This window comes from Sinohyriopsis cumingii, chromosome 16 (assembly GCF_028554795.1).
Source record: "Sinohyriopsis cumingii isolate HCF-2022 chromosome 16, ASM2855479v2, whole genome shotgun sequence".
Classification (NCBI taxonomy): domain Eukaryota; kingdom Metazoa; phylum Mollusca; class Bivalvia; order Unionida; family Unionidae; genus Sinohyriopsis; species Sinohyriopsis cumingii.
In genome coordinates, this window is record NC_142976.1 from 11018458 (window position 1) to 11039320 (window position 20863).

At 34.5% G+C, this 20863-nt stretch overlaps 1 protein-coding gene across 1 annotated transcript in view; it reads left to right on the plus strand.

Annotated features, from left to right (window-relative positions):
- Positions 1-40: 40 nt before the first annotated feature.
- The window catches only part of LOC149779943 (leucine-rich repeat and coiled-coil domain-containing protein 1-like), a 476629-nt gene continuing 455806 nt past the window's right edge, over positions 41-20863 (plus strand). The window contains exons 1-4 of the mRNA XM_089936640.1: positions 41-111; positions 1896-2260; positions 6127-6344; positions 17452-17559. Coding sequence (XP_089792766.1) covers positions 1980-2260; positions 6127-6344; positions 17452-17559 — 607 coding nt within the window. The 5' untranslated portion in view covers positions 41-111; positions 1896-1979. The remainder of the gene's footprint in view (positions 112-1895; positions 2261-6126; positions 6345-17451; positions 17560-20863) is intronic.

Consider the following 20863-nt stretch of genomic DNA (forward strand, 5'->3'; position numbering starts at 1 on the left):
ATGTTTGGAAAGTTTTACGATATCTGCACGGAAACCAATATGCGTTTATGGTACCAAAAAGCGGCATGTAAAAACTTGACCCTAGATGGACGTTTGCGTTTTGTTTCCAAAGTAACTATTAAAATATTTGGTTGGAGAAGAAAAACAGATAACGCATATATTTATTACACTCATAGTTTTTCAGTTGTTGAACGTAAACTTTGCGCAGTTGTATAAAAAGATGCATTTGCAGGGTCATGATAATGTGTTATCTAATTTCGAGATACACATCGACATACAGATATACGGTTGAGTCTTTCATATAAACTTATTTCTGTGCTATTGTAAGTCAACATGACTTGACTAAGAGCTATTTCAAACATTTTTTTTTTTGTTGTAAATTACTCAAACATAAATCCGCTTAAGTAGATTTCTGCTTGAAACTTTGAATGTGTAATAGGTCTATAACGGAACACAAGATTCACGTTTTTCAAAAATCGCGCTTAAATTTCAGCTAAGTTAAAAAATAATCATGCGTAATATTTTAAAGCTGGTCATTGTTGAGTTTGTTAAATCCCATTTATGTTAATAATATTCACACACTTTTAAAGAATTTCCCAACAAACTTTCAAGCTCTGTAGTGTGTTTATCTCCATGTTACTCTAAATCTTTTTGACTCTCTATTCTGGAGTGCGCAGTGACGTGTTTAAATTACCAAATTTAAGGGTGAACATCAGCGGTCTTGCTAGGATATTAAAACTAAGAGTCCCTTATTCCTATTTTGGTGAAAATAGGAGTCCCACCAATAAAAGCTGCAGTCCCCCCTGAGAAGTATGTTGGGCATAAATAAGTAGTTAAATGACCAGATTAGAAGAACCAGTGGTTTCCATTTAGTTTAATTTTTCCAAACTTTACACCACTGACAAAGCTCTTGTTTGTCCATCAGAGTGAGATTGAATTTTGTCAATCCAACAAAAGAACTTTTTCCAAACACTAAGCCAGGCATCATGCACTTCTTACTCTTGCTTACTGTCCCATCTGAACTATCAGTTCTAGCAACTTTAGCACATTCTGAATCTCATGTATACAGTGGAGAAGCATGGCTGGTAAGTCTTTGAATTTTTATGATGAGCTATTGCATGTGTAAAGAGGACTCCTGCATAAGTGATTTTCTTCATCCCAGATAAAACATTTGTGTCCAAATATGTGTGATAAACATTTCCGAGGCCTCTGAACATTATGAGAAAGCAAAATCACTTTAATATTTTCAGTAGGAAATTGTTATGATTGTTTTGAGTTGATGACTGCATGGACTACTTATTCAGTTATTAAAACAAAGAATACGAAGAAATGCAATGATTTTAACCCCAGTCACTTTTATGTTGTTTTCTTAATAGTTTCCCACAATGAAATATACATAATGCTATTGAAGATACAGTCTTTAGTCCAGCCTATTTTTAGTACTTCCAAAATGCATGTACATGTGACATTTTCTCAAGAATGAAGTATCAAGATACATGTGTTTAATTTTATGTTGCACTCACTGTTTGTACACAGATTTTACTAAGCACATGATTCTGTATTCTTTTGCCAATATACTTATGACTGTTGGTTTGGTCATTTGGTGAGTTCAGTATTTGCAAATATAAGTTGTTGAAGTAATAATTGGAATTAGAAGCAAACTTTTTGAAAAGTTACTGTACCTGTTTCAAACTTGCTGGTTAATTGGGCACGCTGCAATTTGAAACATTTAAATCAAAGTACTGAATTTGTTGAGTTAGTAAATGCCTCATTAAAAATTGTACTACATGCCTGTGTCAGTTTTATTAAAGGTCATTTTAAGATAAATCTTTAGATGTATTGAAATTGCACTTTAAAAAAATGTTACTTTTTGCACTTCATCTATCTCTTTTCAGTGGTTTTAATGGGTACCTTTCACTGTGAAACATCAGATGGAAAGATGACGTAGAAAAACTGGATCTCGTTGCCTAGTATTCAGAATGGATGGAATTGACTTGGATTCCAATGAGCTGTGCCTGATAGATTCAGGAATTCAGTCCATGAAAAATGTCCCACTTCGCTCACATCTCCAAGTTTTAAACCTTCACAGCAACTACATTACTAAAATTGAAAATCTCAGCCACTTAAGACTTCTAAAACATTTGGACTTGTCGTCAAATCATATTGCTTATATAGAGAATTTGGATGGTCTCGTTTCTCTAAGGACGTTGAACTTGTCATGCAATCTGATTTCAAGAGTGGAAGGGTTGTCAAATCTAAGGTATATTGGACAAGTTATTTAAATCCACATAAAATTAATGTGAATTCGCTATTTATTTTGGGCACTACAGTAGTTTTTTGTACTTGCTTATTAGTTCAGTCCAACTGCGAATTGCAGCAGATCTAGATGTGTGATCACATAATGTGCCAGCAGATCTGCATCTTTGCAGTTTGTTAGGAATAATCAGATGAACATGCAACATAGACTTTGATCTGCAGGTGCATTTTGCTACAGCTGATCAGGGTATATATTGTTTGCATTTTGGGCTTGATTTGTTGGTGAGTATAGATGGAACTTTTGTGGTTGCTACAGACCACAGAATTTAAGATCCAACAATTAGTGATCCTTTAGTTTAAACAATATGTTGCCTTATCCAATCTGAGTTCATGTACTGGCAAAAATGTAAGTTTTGGGAAAACTTCAGAAATTAATACAAATGAAAATATACAAGTCCACTATAACTATGCTGTTTTAGTGGTTTTTAATGATGTATAGATGTACCTTTCCTAATAGTGTCTTCATTTTGACATGTTTATGTTTTTGTATTGATATCCTTTGACACATCCTCAGAATACTTTGTATCCAACAAATTTGGCAAGGAGGATGAGTTGTAAAGTCTTATTTTCCATCACCACATTCATGTATTTAGACATCACCACATTCATGTATTTAGACATCACCACATTCATGTATTTACAGATCACCACATTCATGTATTTAGACATCACCACATTCATGTATTTAGACATCACCACATTCATGTATTTAGACATCACCACTTGCATGTATTTAGACATCACCACATTCATTTATTTAGGCATCACCACATTCATGTATTTAGAAATCACCACTTGCATGTATTTAGACATCACCACATTCATTTATTTAGACATCACATTCATGTATTTAGACATCACCACATTCATGTATTTAGACCACCACATTCATGTATTTAGACATCACCACATTCATGTATTTAGACATCACCACATTCATGTATTTAGACATCACCACTTGCATGTATTTAGACTTTAGCATTTTAGTAAAAACCCTTCAACTAGTGTTGGAGTAATTTCACAAAATACCCTTTTGAAAAATATAATTAAAAACTTATCCCATCCCAAAGATGGGGATTAGGAAAAAAGTAAAACCTTGTTGCACTTTTACACCAAATACACATAGCTTACAAAGCTTACATTAGCACTTTGTCTTAGTCATTATGCACATTATTTCTTTTCCAATTCATTCACGATTTTTCCACTGGACACCCAAAAGACTTATTTTTCAGTTACATATACATAACAATTTTAAACTCCTGTTATCACAGTAATTTGGAAAGTTAGCTTATCTCCATCACCAGAACCAGTTAAGTGTGTCTATTACAGTAATTGATTGACAATACCCAGTTAATTGTGTCTATTACAGTAATTGATTTACAGTACCCAGTTAATTGTGTCTATTACAGTAATTGATTGACAATACCCAGTTAATTGTGTCTATTACAGTAATTGATTTACAGTACCCAGTTAATTGTGTCTATTACAGTAAATGATTTACAATACCCAGTTAATTGTGTCTATTACAGTAATTGATTTACAATACCCAGTTAATTGTGTCTATTAAAGTAATTGATTTACAGTACCCAGTTAATTGTGTCTATTACAGTAATTGATTTACAATACCCAGTTAATTGTGTCTATTACATTAATTGATTTACAATACCCAGTTAATTGTGTCTATTACAGTAATTGATTTACAGTACCCAGTTAATTGTGTCTATTACAGTAATTGATTTACAATACCCAGTTAATTGTGTCTATTACAGTAATTGATTTACAGTACCCAGTTAATTGTGTCTATTACAGTAATTGATTTACAGTACCCAGTTAATTGTGTCTATTACAGTAATTGATTTACAGTACCCGGTTAATTGTGTCTATTACAGTAATTGATTTACAGTACCCAGTTAATTGTGTCTATTACAGTAATTGATTTACAGTACCCAGTTAATTGTGTCTATTACAGTAATTGATTTACAAGAGGGAAAATTATGCTGACTTACATATCAGTTCCTGCTTTCTTGCCATTACTGTGTCATCTTTATGTGGATGCTAGCAAGATTACAACTGAGTTTTGATGTGTTGGCATACCATAGCAAATTTTCCATACAAATTAGCAAGATTACAACTGATTTTTGATGTGTTGGCATACCATAGCAAATTTTCCTTACAAATTAGCAAGATTACAACTGAGTTTTGATGTGTTGGCATACCGTAACAAATTTTCCATACAAATTAGCAAGATTATAACTGAGTTTTGACGTGTTGGCGTACCGTAGCCAATTTTCCATACCAATTAGCAAGATTACAACTGACTTTTGATGTGTTGGCATACCATAGCAAATTTTCCATACCAGTTAGCAAGATTACAACTGAGTTTTGATGTGTTGGCATATTATAGCAAATTTTCCATACAAATTTTCAGCCAGACTATTTACTGCCACTAGCATTCAAACAGATTACTGCCACTAGCATTCAAACAGATTACTGCCACTAGCATTCAAACAGATTACTGCCACTTGCATTGAAACAGATTACTGCCACTTGCATTGAAACAGATTACTGCCACTTGCATTGAAACAGATTACTGCCACTAGCATTCAAACAGATTACTGCCACTAGCATTCAGACAGATTACTGCCACTTGCATTGAAACGGATTACTGCCACTTGCACTGAAACGGACTACTGCCACTTGCATTGAAACGGATTACTGCCACTTGCATTCAAATGGATTACTTCCCACATCCTGCTAACAGTATATACATACAAAATTTTATAAATATTTTCTAACTTTGTTAAAACACATCCCCTAAAACTGAACAAACTATCTTTTACGAAAACAGACTATTTGTTTTTGTTTTGGTTTGTTATGGTAATGATATATTTGTTATTAATGTCAGAGAGAGAGAGACAGAGACAGAGAGAAAGAGAGAGCTATTACTAAAATCTTGGTAAGCTTATACATTACTGGGTAAGTGCAATGATGTGACTGATTAGCTGGAATATCTTCAAAAAAGAGCATTTGGACTTAATATCAATCAATCAAGAAAGCAAGGAAAATTTAGCTGGTAAGCTTAAAATACTACCTATTCAAGACCGAATCCATTGAGAAAAGCAAACTTAATGTACAGGATATCCAATAATAGTGCTCCTGAATATTTACAATCACTATTCCAGTATAGGCTACCTGGCAATACTCCCCACCTGCGATCCATGTCTACCAAAAGGTATAAAATTCCTGAACCAGATAAGGAATTATTTAAAATAAGTTTCCAATACTCTGCAACTTTGCCCTGGAATATTATACCAGCTGAGATTAGAAATGCCCACTCTATTTCCTTCTTCGAAACCCAGTATATCCAGTGGCTTCAGAGATGCAGCTAAAATAATAAATTCCTTTGTATGAGGGCCTCAAGGTAGATTAGTTCTTAGCTAATTGTGTTACCCTTATTAAATAAAGTCATTATTATTAATATTATTATTGTTGTTGTTGTTGTTGTTGTTATTATTATTATCATTATTATTATTATTACTATGGCTCGAGGTATTCTCACCATGAAAATCCAAACTTTCAAAATGAAAACAATGGAACCCTCTCAGAAAAATTGCAGTTACAGGAGAGTCATGGACTAATGGATTTCAGTTACATGATTGTCAGGAACCAGTGGATGGACAGACAAACTGGTGACTGGTTCATAAATCTTTATTCAGTAGGGAAAGAAATTGATATAGAAAGAACCCAAACTAAAAATGAAATTAATATTTACATGTACCATTTTAGAATAATGTTTTATGTGTTTTTCAGGTCTCTAGTGAAGGTGAATTTCAGTTATAATCAGATAGAAGATCTCACAGGTTTCAAGGATCTAGCTGGGCCAGAGTTCAGACTATCTACACTTGATCTACATGGCAACAAATTGGCATCCTCATCACATGTCATTCAGTGTCTGGGTCTCTGTGACAACTTGAGAGAGCTTGTCTTGAGTCAGGATGGGTCAGCCAATCCCCTCTGCCACAGGCCTGGTATGTTTAAATAATTGAATTTCAGAATGCCTTAGAATTTATCGGATCTTTTTGGATTCCTGATATTCATTCCAGACTATTCTGATATAATCAGTGCATAGATAAATCACAATATTGTATCTGGCAATAGTATCGTTACAGATATAACCTGTTGATATAGGGGGTTTCACGGTTATTATCTCCCCTTGAAAATACCAGAGGGCATATCAGTGCAACTCACTTCCGGATAGTCAATTAAGATGGCAGAAAATCTGACAGACCGCTCACATTATGCAAGCAGGATCGATATCTCACTATCTTAAAAAGAAATTCTATCAATATTTGATTAACTATTTTTACATCTTTTATTTTTTTTCACTAACTTGCGCTGCTCCCAGCTTTCAAATAAATATTATCTGCCCATTTCAGAACTTCATTATCTTTCCATTACTACCTTATGCTCTAGTTTGTATTATTTGATTGTGCGAAAATGTATCACTGCGTAAAAAGTTATTGCTATTTATCTCGCTTGAAGAATAATGAAAATATATTTATTTTGTACAGCTTCAATCATAGCAATTAATGGAGGTTGAACGACAATGAGAAAAAAAATTCTAACTTCTTAAGGTTTTTATTATTGATTTAGACTGTTGCTTTTCTATTAATGTTCTTTTTATTTTTCATGAAATAACTTGAGTTTTTTCAAAATGCACAAATGTCAGCCACGCTTGAACAGACAGGTGCACATACGAGTCTCCTTGATGATTATTTTAAATTTATTTCCTTGGCTTTTCTATTATTGTTCATTATATTTTTCATGAAATAACTTGAGTTTTTTCAAAATGCACAAATATCAACCACGCTTGAACAGACAGGTGCACGTACGAGTCTCCTTGATGATTATTTTAATCTTATTTCCTTGAACGGTTGGAAATTTTAGAGTATGCAATTTGGAGAAATATGATGTTAGACACATTATGCATGTATAGGACATTTGTGGCTCTCACCTATCTGTCTGTCTGTCTGTATGTATGTCTGTCTTCTTTCATCTGGTGCATGGGTATGTATATCCTCGAATGAATATGTGTTCGCATACGTATAGTACATAAACATACTTCTGGTTAAAAACAAGTATAAAATGATGCTAAGTTAGAAAGAGTGACTGATACATAAAGACAACAACTATGAATATTTGTGAGTATTATTATTGACTTTTAGAGTATGTTCTTACAAGCAGTCTCTTTTTTAAATCATACTGTTTGCAATTTTACATTCGGTCACGTGGATCAATATTGATTTAAAAGGCGAACCAAAATAATATGACGGAATCTGTGAAATAATTGGATCTTTAAAAATTACGTATTTGATGCAAGGAAAGTTAAACAGAAATAAACTAATTTTAAGAAGTCTGTTCTAGATGAATTTGCTGGTGGCAATCAGAAATGTTGTCTAAAGACCCCAGCAAATTTGAGAGTTAGGCCTATTACACGTCAGCATAAGCAAAGAAAATCATGCTGAAAGTTACTGCATGTACCGTTTGATATTTGATGTTTAAAAAGTCAAAAAGAAAATGAAACAGAAAGAAAAAAACGTCATTGGGTATGTTATTTAATCTGAATATTGCACGATATTTACACCCAAATATGAATACATATTCCGTCTGCATTAATTACACTCATTTATCGTTATGACAGTTAATGTAATTATTGCTTTGTTAAGTTCTTCTGAATACATTAAAATACTATGTTCCATTTTTTTTATAGAAAACAAATGTTTCTGGCTTAAAATATTCAGCTTTAGAAATCAGCTGACGTATCGAATTCATATTATAATTTTCTTATCGAACTTGTGTTATAACTTTCTTAACTCGTATTATAAACAAACTATTAGCCTTGCGAAAATAACAGAGAAAGAAGGATATATCAACATATGAAAAATGCAATTATGTTGAGATAGTTTTTGTTAAAGTTATATAACAAACAATGTGCAATAAATGTTTAAAATCGGAGAACAGAGTAAAATGTTCCTACAAATGTATTTGAAATTATGGATAATCAATTTATATCATTAGGTATGGACAGTGTATTTAATTTAATTATTTGATATCATTTAAGTATGGAAAGTAAATATTATTTAATTATCTGATATAATGTAAGTATGGACACTGAATATAATTATCTGATTTAATGTCTATAATTATTCTCCTAGTATGAATAAAAGATGTTTGACAATATAACTGATTCATTGGTTTAACCATGATGATCTGTAGTACAGCTAAGATACCTTCCTTTGTTGACTTTATGTTTCGCTAACCAAGTGTAGACGGTGAACTATCCGGAACTGGAAATTTTTTGTGGGCATGCGCATTGGAGCTAAAGGAGGTAATTTTAGGCGCTACGATCAGTAACTCCTTTGTAACCGTGAAACCCCCTATAAGATGACAGTGGAAGGAAACAAGCCAAATGTTAATCCTCAGCTGTCTAGCTTTTGTTGGAAGTTTTGGGACATGTATTTCTTGATAATTATACAGATAATTTTGGATAATTGTGCTGTTCAGTGGTTATACACCAGGCAGTCTAGGTTTTGTTGGAAGTTTTGGGACATGTATTTCTTGATAATTATATAGATAATTTTGGATAATTGTGCTGTTCAGTGCTTATACACCAGGCTGTCTAGGTTTTGTTGGAAGTTTTGGGACATGTATTTCTTGATAATTATATAAATAATTTTGGATAATTGTGTTGTTCAGTGTTAATACACCAGGCTGTCTAGGTTTTCTTGGATGTTTTGGGACATGTATTTCTTGATAATTATACAGATATTTTTGGATAATTGTGCTGTTCAGTGCTTATACACCAGGCTGTCTAGGTTTTGTTGGAAGTTTTGGGACATGTTTTTCTTGATAATTATACAGATAATTTTGGATAGTTGTGCTGTTCAGTGCTTATACACCAGGCTGTCTAGGTTTTGTTGGAAGTTTTGGGACATGTATTTCTTGATAATTATATAGATAATTTTGGATAATTGTGCTGTTCAGTGCTTATACACCAGGCTATCTAGTTTTCATTGGAAGTTTTGGAACATGTATTTCTTGATAATTATATAAATAATTTTGGACAATTATGCTGTTCAATGTTAATACACCAGGCTGTCTAGATTTTCTTAAATGTTTTGGGACATGTATTTCTTGATAATTATACAGATAATTTTGGATAATTGTGCTGTTCAGTGTTAATACACCAGGTTGTCTAGGTTTTGTTGGAAGTTTTGGGACCTGTATTCTAGATAATTATATAGATAATTTTGGATAATTGTGCTGTTCAATGTTAATACACCAGGCTGTCTAGCTTTTGTTGGAAGTTTTGGGACATGTATTTCTAGATAATTGTACAGATAATTTTGGATAACTGTGCTGTTCAGTGCTTATACACCAGTAGTCAAGATCAGAATGCTCTCAGCAGAGTGCATGAAACAAATCATTGACATAAATACAGTTATGCTCTTAGATTGTATTGAAACTATTAAATAATAAAAAATGGAGTAATCCAAATGAAACATAATGCAATAATTGCATTCCCCAAAGTAAAATTTATCTCCAAAATCACTTGTACATCTGACAAAATCTCTAAAGCATCTGCATTTTCCTGTGTCCATTCATTTTTCTATCCATCCATTATAGAAACACCAGGAAGGTCCTACAAGTGATTCTCCAAATGATTCAAACAGTTTTTTTTTTCAACTTTTTTTTTGGGGGGTGTGTGACAACATAAAGCTGCCAACATAATTAATGTAATAAAATCTCTAGTAGCAGCAATTACTTATACTGCTGCTGTTACATAGCTAACCTATTTGCCTGCCGAAAGCTCACCATCCGTTTATGTGAATACATCCTCCCACAGATGGAGAAAATTCAGAATAACCTTTTGCACACCACTCGTTATGTGTTATGAGTCCATGCTCTTAAAATAAGCAACAGAAAAGAGTGAAGACAACAAGCTTTGTACAATTTAACAAATAATTTATTTTCCTTGAATACAAAGGGAAAAATTAGAAAAAAAAGAACTAATGGTATTGTGAATTAAATCCAAATTATAATCCAAGAATTAAAACCACAAGACCTAATAATAAAAAAAATCCTGAATGAAACTCAGTTCAAGTCCCAAAGAGGTCCAAAATTGAAGGCGACGACATGTCTGTTATGGTCAGCGAAGTTCTGATGTGTCAGTAGTCTCTTTTTGAATCACAGAAATATTATTCCAGGTATGTATTCAGTATAAATTCCAATGAACATCTTTACCTAAGAATTTTATCAGAGCACTTTTGTATTTCCAGAGCAAATAATCACATGAATTCAATAATTTGAAGAAAATGAAATTCAGCCCAAACTGGACACAACATGATACAACTTAAAGTGCTAGATGTTAAAGCAGGAATGGTAAAATCTTCACAGTCACAAGATAATGTAGTTTTCTGCTCGACCTCAGGTCACATTAGCATATTTTAAAAACAACTATTACCTAATGGAAAATAACCTTCCAGAATGGTCTAGTGAGCTTTGTTTACTTAAACACAATAACCTATAAAATGGGAATCTCCAAAACCCTGACCCTGATCAACATATTTACCACTTCTTGTTTACCTGATTAATAATTTGGTTAATAAGCTCATACACATAGAGTAGATTGAAGCTATTATTAGTTGTTTACATAAATGAAATTTAAAAAAATTAAAAGAAAGTCAGTCAGGTCAAGCAGAAATGAACTCAGTTTTGGACAAGGTCAAGTCCAGCAAAAAATGTTACATTACAATAACATGTAATGAAATAAAAATTTAAAAATAACAGACAAACAATTAAATTAATTATACATAACAGTATGTCACATGGTCATGTGCAGAAGTTAAATATTATCTGTCATCTTTTCCACAGATGCCATATTGTGTAGATGTCTGCCAAAGAAATTATGCCTGTGGCAACTTTCCGCAAAAATAAACCATCTTCTGCAGTTTTTAATTAGTCTTAGTGTTAAAACTCTCCCGTTGTATAAGAAACAGTATCATAGCCTTAGTTCTTCAAAGGGCATTAGTAAAGGGCATTAGTAGTAAAGGGCATTAGTAAAGGGCATATCAAAGGGCATTTGAGGCTACCTCATATCCCATCTTTAAGGTGAACACACATTCCTTACCTCATTATAAAAACACTGTAAATCCTTGTGTTCTAAGGAAAATAACAATAGACCATGCCTATCATTGAGGACATTGTTCCCTTCATCTTCATTTCATGTTGTATATGTTTTGTGTTGCTCACACTCTGATATTGCATATGTATTTGAATGTTGCTTTAATAAACAAAGTTCACAGGTGAATTGTTTTTTTTTTCAATTGGAAAAACTACAGGTAATTTCCATGGAGTCAGCTCTTTTGTTTACTTAATGCATTGAGTGTTCTTAGTGCATACACAGGTGTGTACAAGGTATGATACTGCATACAACCAGGTGAGTTTCAAGCATACAGTGTTCTTAGTGCATAGACAGGTGTGTACATGCTACTACACTGCATACACCCAGGTGAGTTTCGAGCCAACATCATACAGTATTCTTAGTGCATCGACAGGTGCGTACATGCTACTACACTGCATACACCCAGGTGAGTTATAGCAACAAGTGATTTAAGATGACATTCATTATTTCTTTATTGCAGGATAATATCGGAACAGTGTGTGGGACAGTGTGGCCACAAATGGGCCCTTGGGATACTCTCACAGACTGCATAAGTGCTTAAAGTGAGCAAGGAAAAATCATTGCACTTTTTGCAAATTATGGTTTTATATCAAGGCCAGAGGAACATTCCCTCCTCTTCTTTTTCAGAATTGTCTGGAATCTCTTCAAGGTCTCACATGTTGGGACAACTTCTTTGGCACTTCAGGTAGTGGGTTGCACACTCCCATTAGGGAGGCAGAGCACCACAATAGCAGGTTGTGCCTCTCATTAGGGAGGTAGAGCACCGTGATGGTGGGTTGCACCCTCCCATTAAGGAGTTGGAGCACTGTGATAGTAGGTTGCACCCTTCCTTGAAGGAGGTGGAGCGCTGCAACCAGGGGTTGCATCCTCCCTTAGGGAGGTTGAGCACTACATCAGCAGGTAGATTGGGCCATCTCCATCAACCTTCAGGATGCATATTTACACATCCCCATATTCCTCCAGACTGCAGATATTTTTGTTTTGCCTTGTGCTCACAGAGTCTTCACCTGAGTCATGGGAGTAGTAGCGGCCTACCTCCAAATACAGGGAATATTTATTCTCCTGTATTTCAGTGACTTGCTGATTCACCATGTCCAAGTTCAGTCCCTTCATAAGATATGTTCCGCTGTTGGTCCACTGTAACTCAGTTTGGTCTCCTACCCAACCTCGAGAAGTTGGAACTTGTTGCATCACAGGATTTTGTTATGTGGGGGATGAACTTCATCATCAACCAAAACTTGATTTGGGCTCCCTGGGTTGGGTAGATGGAATCCTGGCTCAGCTAGAGATGCTGTGAGCAGACACTGTGCTGTCTGCTTGCCTTTTTATCTTTCCCTACTGTTAACTTTGTATGCCCCTGCTGATTTGGTTCCTTTAAGACGTCTCCACATGTATTCTCTATAGTTCCTCATTCTTGAAGGGTGGAAACCTCACACAGATTCTCTATCAACCCTGATCTCTCTAGGGCCAGTTTTTCACCACCATTTGCTTTGGTAGATGAATTGAGATAGATTCTTGATGGGGATCCACATGCACACACCCAACCCCATTTCTTATCTCTTCGCTGATGTGTCAGATTCAGGCTGGGGAGCTCATTTAGAGCAGGAGAGCATAATTCTCCATCGTTCCTGCTATATTGTCCCTCCTCATCAGCAACCTAGAAATGAAAGAAGCAGTATTTCTAGCAATGGAAGGGTGCATCAACATGATAAGGGACCGATGTGTCATTGTATCCTCAGACAACATGTCCGTTGTAGCCTACCGATGATGTCAGGAGGCACACATGCCCCTTCTCTTTGCGTGGAGGTCTGGAACCTCATCATCTGGTCAGCCTCAGAGAATGTCTCAATCTGAGTTCACCACATTCATGGCAAGTTAACATATTAGCAGACAGTCTATCCAGAAAAGATAAGCCTTCCTCAACTGAACAGTTTCTTCACCATTAAGTAACAGAGTCCCTGTTTTTCCCTCTGGGAAGACCTCTAGTGGTTCTTTTTGCAACCAAGCTCAACAACTTCCCTTCTACTTGTCTGTCCTGGATCAGAGAGCACATTCAATCGATACATTCAGCTTCCAGTGGAATTGCTGATTCACATATGCCTTCCCATTCTTCTGACTTCTACCACAAGTTCTGCAATGAGTCAAAACTTCTCTCCTCAGATCATTCTCATTGCCATTTTGTGGCCCCATTGATCATGGTCCATTGATCTTGACCTCTTGATTGATCGACCCAGATCTCTACTTCACAGGAAGGATCTCAGTCGCTACACTGGGGAACCCCCTTGGAAACAGCCTGAACATTCTCCACCATCTTGCTTGGCTTATCTCTAGCATTCTCTCTGTCAGAACAGGTTATCGGGCCTAGTTGCCATTTGTGTCATTCAGGCCATGAGAGCTTCTGCTTCCAAAGTTTATGATGCCTGGTGGAGAATCTTCTGCATATTGTGTAGTAGGAACACTCTCTGCTCCCCCTTAACTTCATTGCTGATTTTCTTTTGTTCCTTTTTAAGACTAAGAGATGTTCAGTATCCACTTTCAATGGCTCTCGAGCTTCTTTCACCTTGATGCTCTTGTCTAGTGTTTTGGGTTCTAGAGACCTGTCTCCCACTTTCTTGTACCCAGAAGGAAAAACCTTGTTTCTTATGGTCATTAACCAAGCCCCACGTGAACCATTGAGTGAAGCTTCCTTCTGCAAGAAAAAGAAGTGAGATTCATGCCTTGCTTTTTGACACTGGCTGTCTCTGGTTTCTAGTGGGTTGCATCCTCCCATTAGGTGAGTTGCGCACCCTTCTCAGGGAGGTAGAACATGATTTCAGCAGGTCGCTCTCTCATTAGGAAGGTGGAGCACTGTACACATGATACATGTGTTTCTCTGGGGCCCATTGGTACAACCCAATATGGGGCTCAGAGAGACATTGATCTTCTATAGATGGACCTCTCCTTCTACTGTGAGTGCAACTCAGTTTCTGTTTTTGATCAGTGTGACTAAAGCATAAATTAAAATTAGTTTTACCTCCCCAATCCCTCCCATTTAGCTAACTGTGTGCTTGGCCAAAATTTGGCTAATGACTGTATGGACCATCACCAATTTGTCTGAAAAATTAAATTAAGGTTAAATTTATTATTAACCAGCTTTTGAAAAAAATTAAATGAAAATTAGGAGAGAAAAAATAGTGTTGTTCGTTTTTACAATGATTTATGTTATTTATGCATTTAAAAATGTTTATTCAGTAAACCCATATCAATAAAATACAGATGCTATATGGTGCCTATTTTATTGTAAGTGAAGTTTAGTGATAAACAGTAAAATCATTGTTTAGTAGCCACTTGACCACAGAGCTCATCATTTTGTTGATCCCTTTAACATTTCTTATACAGATTGCTTGATATTGATGACCACTCTGATCAATCTGACTTGTAACCACTGTTGCTATGCAACATCATGCACTGTGTAAAGAGACAATGAATATCCCATCAATAAATTTATCATCTGCATTTTAAAAGACACTAGTGATCTATCTTATTTGAACAATATGCCTAGTTACACTGGTCACATATTTGGTTGAGTTGAGCCTTTTGCAGTCAAGCAATGTACTATTTGTTGCCTTTTTTATCCATCCATCTGCCCAACAATCCATTTATCTATCAATCTACCCATCTGTACATGACCAGCTATTATTTCTTGTCTTTTTTCTTTCTGCTTGCCTTCGACCCCCCCCACCATTTTCTGTATCATACATTGCTTGTACAATCCTTATACACAGTACTTATTTGTACCTATGAAGAACACTTAAATGTGATCCTTTTGTGGGTTTTATTATAGATGTTTTACTTGTGTGGGGATGGGTGGGCAGGTGGGGACCAAACCCTGAAATTTGATATGATAAATTGTAAGCAATTCACATTGTTATTAAGTGGATTTACTGGTATGCAAGGATACAATTTTAGTTTATTAATAATTGAATACTGTTGTGATGCATATTGTATTAAAGATAATTTTTGGGATACAACATTGCTGGTGATACCCAGGTCCTTAATATTAAGTACCCATGACTAAAATCATAAAAATTAGATGCCCATGAAATTAAAGTGATCTCCACTATCTTAAATTGGATTGATGCAATGATACAGTTTTTGTTTTTATATGTATGCAATACTGTTGTGATGCATATTATATTAAAGTAAATTAATGTGATACAACATTGCTGACAAAACCTAGGTTGAAAATAAATGCCATATTGTATTAATGACAGTTATTGGGATAAAACATTGCTGGCAATACCCAGGTCTAAAATTATTGGGATACAACATTGCTGGCAATATTCAGGTCCAAAATTATTGGGATACAACATTGCTGGCAATACCCAGGTCTAAAATAAATGTGCCATATTGTATTAAAGATACTTATTGGGATACAACATTGCTGGCAATAAACAAGTCCAAAATTATTGGGATACAACATTGCTGGCAATAAACAAGTCCAAAATTATTGGGATATAACATTGCTGGCAATACCCAAGTCCAAAATTATTGGGATACAACATTGCTGGCAATAACCTGGTCTAAAATAAATGTGCCATATTGTATTAAAGATATTTATTGGCATACAACATTACTGGTAATAACCAACTCTGAAATTTATGTCATCTTTTTGTGTAAGGTTGATGTTTGATAAGTCTAAATTTACTTTAATGATGAAATTTGGTTTATATCCCAATACTTTCAATTTGAACATGGAGATAATGTGATATCTTTTATCCAATCAACCATCCTTCGGTCCATTACTATGTCTTCCCAAAAATTACTTTGTGTAGTACATCTTAAAAAATGCTAGTTATGTTGTCTGTCTATCTACAAGAGTGAATCAAAGGTCAAATGTGTAAAAATGTAAATTATATTTCTTGACTGAAGGTTGGTTATATCATTCAAAGCAACAAGACACATAAAACATATAAAGGATTTTAACTCATTACATTTGGGTCACAGTCCTCTACCCCACTGTCCTAGTAAGGTAAGAGACTGAAAGAGGGATAATTTATAACAAAAATAAATGTACAGTATACTTGCTTGTAAGTTGAGTCCAGATAAAATCAAGATAGAGCCTGAGCTGCCATTGTATAATGCACTAGCAGATCAGAGCTTTCGTTGTTTGTTTTACTAATTACTCAGAACAAGTGGCATAGCAGTTTTATTTGACTTATAAGTGGCTATATAAGGTATGTATACATTTTATTAAACTGAAGGGTAGTGAAACCATGCCTTGTTTTCTCCAAGCCTTTTGAGTACAATACTCATACTTGGGCTTAAACTCCTAAATATCAGATTTTGATACTTGGAAATATAATATCCAAAATGCAGACTCTTGGGTGGCTATTCATGTATAATTTTTTGACAAATCGAAGAGATAAACTTTAAAACATATTTTGTCGTGTGCTTTGTGGCTGTAGAGTGTTGAAAGAGTTAGCATAACATAAAGACAAAGAATCGCATAGGAAGATTAATGGCACCTAATGTTCAATGTCTGAATTGTAAAATTTCAATTGTCATTTGAGCTCATTTGTTGATCATGTTTGGTAGACACAGTTGTTTTGTGGTCTTTATGTATCTATAACAGTCTGATTACAGATAGACTGTATAACAATCTGGTGTTTATAAGAGTAGGCTGTTTTGGAATGAAGAAATTGTGGTCATTTTCAACAGTAAACAAGGTAAATATCAGCTTAATACAGCTGAAGTCTCAAAACACTAGAGGAGCTTAACTTAAGTATGGGTTACAAAGTGTTATTTAAAAATGTTTAAGATCACAAATATGTATAGAAATACCACCAAAATATTTTAGAACCCTGCAAAGAGCTTCAAGTGAGAAAAATGAGTATGATTTTTATTCACAGGCTACCAAAGGGAGATAATCACAGCCTTGCAACAGCTGCAGTATTTAGATGGCGTGGACAGAAGTGGACGGTTAGCAGCAGCAAGTGATGTTCTTGCAGATATTCCAGGTTGAACAAGCTAATAAGTTTTTCCATGAATATCAGGCTTTCTTATTTGTCAAGGATGTGTGTGTGTGTGTTTTGAGACAAAAATAAGATGTATGCATGTACATGTACTTCATTGCAGTTTTCTGTGTTTTTTTATACAGCAACTGTAACCACTTAAAATCAGCATAGACAATACCCTTGCGAAGATTAAAAATGCTCTGGAATTTGATACTGTATTAGTTTGTAGAAATTAACCAGTTATGACTGATAGTAAATAGTGTGTACATTACACAGATTTGACAAAGATGAAGTGAGACGTACCTTCATAATGTGTTTTACTGACACAGAAATCAAACCAAGTACTACACCAAAAATAGTACATACATTACACAGATTTGACAAAGATGAAGTGAGACGTACCCTCATAATATGTTTTATTGACACAGAAATCAAACCAAGTACTACACCAAAAATAGCACATACATTACACAGATTTGACAAAGACGAAGTGAGACATACCCTCATAATGTGTTTTATTGACACAGAAATCAAACCAAGTACTGCACCAAAAATAGTACATACATTACACAGATTTGACAAAGATGAAGTGAGACGTACCTTCATAATGTGTTTTATTGACACAGAAATCAAACCAAGTACTACACCAAAAATAGCACATACATTACACAGATTTGACAAAGACGAAGTGAGACATACCCTCATAATGTGTTTTATTGACACAGAAATCAAACCAAGTACTGCACCAAAAATAGTACATACATTACACAGATTTGACAAAGATGAAGTGAGACGTACCTTCATAATGTGTTTTACTGACACAGAAATCAAACCAAGTACTGCACCAAAAATAGTACATACATTACACAGATTTGACAAAGATGAAGTGAGACGTACCTTCATAATGTGTTTTACTGACACAGAAATCAAACCAAGTACTACACCAAAAATAGTACATGCATTACACAGATTTGACAAAGATGAAGTGAGACATACCTTCATAATGTGTTTCATTGACACAGAAATCAAACCAAGTACTACACCAAAAATAGTACATACATTACACAGATTTGACAAAGATGAAGTGAGACATACCTTCATGATGTGTTTTATTGACACAGAAATCAAACCAAGTACTACACCAAAAATAGTACATACATTACACAGATTTGACAAAGATGAAGTGAGACGTACCTTCATAATGTGTTTTATTGACACAGAAATCAAACCAAGTACTACACCAAAAATAGTACATACATTACACAGATTTGACAAAGATGAAGTGAGACGTACCTTCATAATGTGTTTTATTGACACAGAAATCAAACCAAGTACTACACCAAAAATAGTACATACATTACACAGATTTGACAAAGACGAAGTGAGACGTACCTTCATAATGTGTTTTACTGACACAGAAATCAAACCAAGTACTACACCAAAAATAGTACATACATTACACAGATTTGACAAAGATGAAGTGAGACGTACCTTCATAATGTGTTTTACTGACACAGAAATCAAACCAAGTACTACACCAAAAATAGTACATACGTTACACAGATTTGACAAAGACGAAGTGAGACATACCCTCATAATGTGTTTTATTGACACAGAAATCAAACCAAGTACTGCACCAAAAATAGTACATACATTACACAGATTTGACAAAGATGAAGTGAGACGTACCTTCATAATGTGTTTTACTGACACAGAAATCAAACCAAGTACTGCACCAAAAATAGTACATGCATTACACAGATTTGACAAAGACGAAGTGAGACGTACCTTCATAATGTGTTTTACTGACACAGAAATCAAACCAAGTACTACACCAAAAATAGTACATGCATTACACAGATTTGACAAAGATGAAGTGAGACGTACCTTCATAATGTGTTTTATTGACACAGAAATCAAACCAAGTACTACACCAAAAATAGTACATACATTACACAGATTTGACAAAGACGAAGTGAGACGTACCTTCATAATGTGTTTTATTGACACAGAAATCAAACCAAGTACTACACCAAAAATAGTACATACATTACACAGATTTGACAAAGATGAAGTGAGACGTACCTTCATAATGTGTTTTATTGACACAGAAATCAAACCATGGACTACACCAAAAATATATTGTTGACAAGAGCATAAAGTCTTTTCTAGCTTTGCCAATCTTCTTTTGCTTTTCTTGTGTTAATTTGATGATATCCCACAAGTCGAGTCTGTATACTACTGATATTTTTATAATTCACTCCATCGTATGACTGGTTTCATTGCCAATATCTCTCTTAGTGAGTACTGAAAAACACACTTCATAGTGATATTTTAATTACCCTGCTACAATGTTTGACTGTCAGTCAATTGCCATACCCCTCTGGATGAGTATTGAGGAAAGCCATGTGTTTTTGTACCATTTACTCAGATCATGCATCTGTGAACAGCATACTCAATGGTGCACACTTACAGATCAGGGTCTGATTTCTTTTTGTTATCTTGATGATTTGAAGTGAACCACATAGGTCAGTGCAGTACAATATCTTAGTTTTCTTGTTTTGTATATTTAATCAAGACAAACACATAACACTTTAAAATGATCCATATACAAAGTAACATATATGAAAAGAAACACCTAGAATAACAGTATGAAAGAAACACCTAGAATAACAGTATGAAAAGAAACACCTAGATTAACAGTATAAAAAGAAACACCTAGAATAACAGTATGAAAAGAAACGCCTAGAATAACAGTATGAAAAGAAACACCCAGAATAACAGTATGAAAAGAAACACCTAGATTAACAGTATGAAAAGAAATGCCTAGAATAACAGTATGAAAAGAAACACCCAGAATAACAGTATGAAAAGAAACACCTAGATTAACAGTATCAAAAGAAACACCTAGAATAACAGTATCAAAAGAAACACCTCAAATAACAGTATGAAAAGAAACACCTAGAATAACAGTATGAAAAGAAACACCTAGAATAACATATATGAAAAGAAACACCTATTTTAAACAGTGTAGAATAAGTGAGGCAGCATCATGTGTGCATCATTTTTTTCAGAATTTGTGGTAATAATGATTATTGATTTTTCCTATTTTCTGCTTTGGTTTTTTTTATAGTGTTTAGGAATTTAGTTCCAAGGTCAATCTTTTACAATGGGAAATGTTCTGACTATTATGTTATAACTTTTTGTTTCTTTGAACCTGTCATTAAATTATTGCCATCATGTACAATGTTGTGGATATCTGCAGATATATGCATCAGACATAACATAGTTAAATGACAGGGATGTT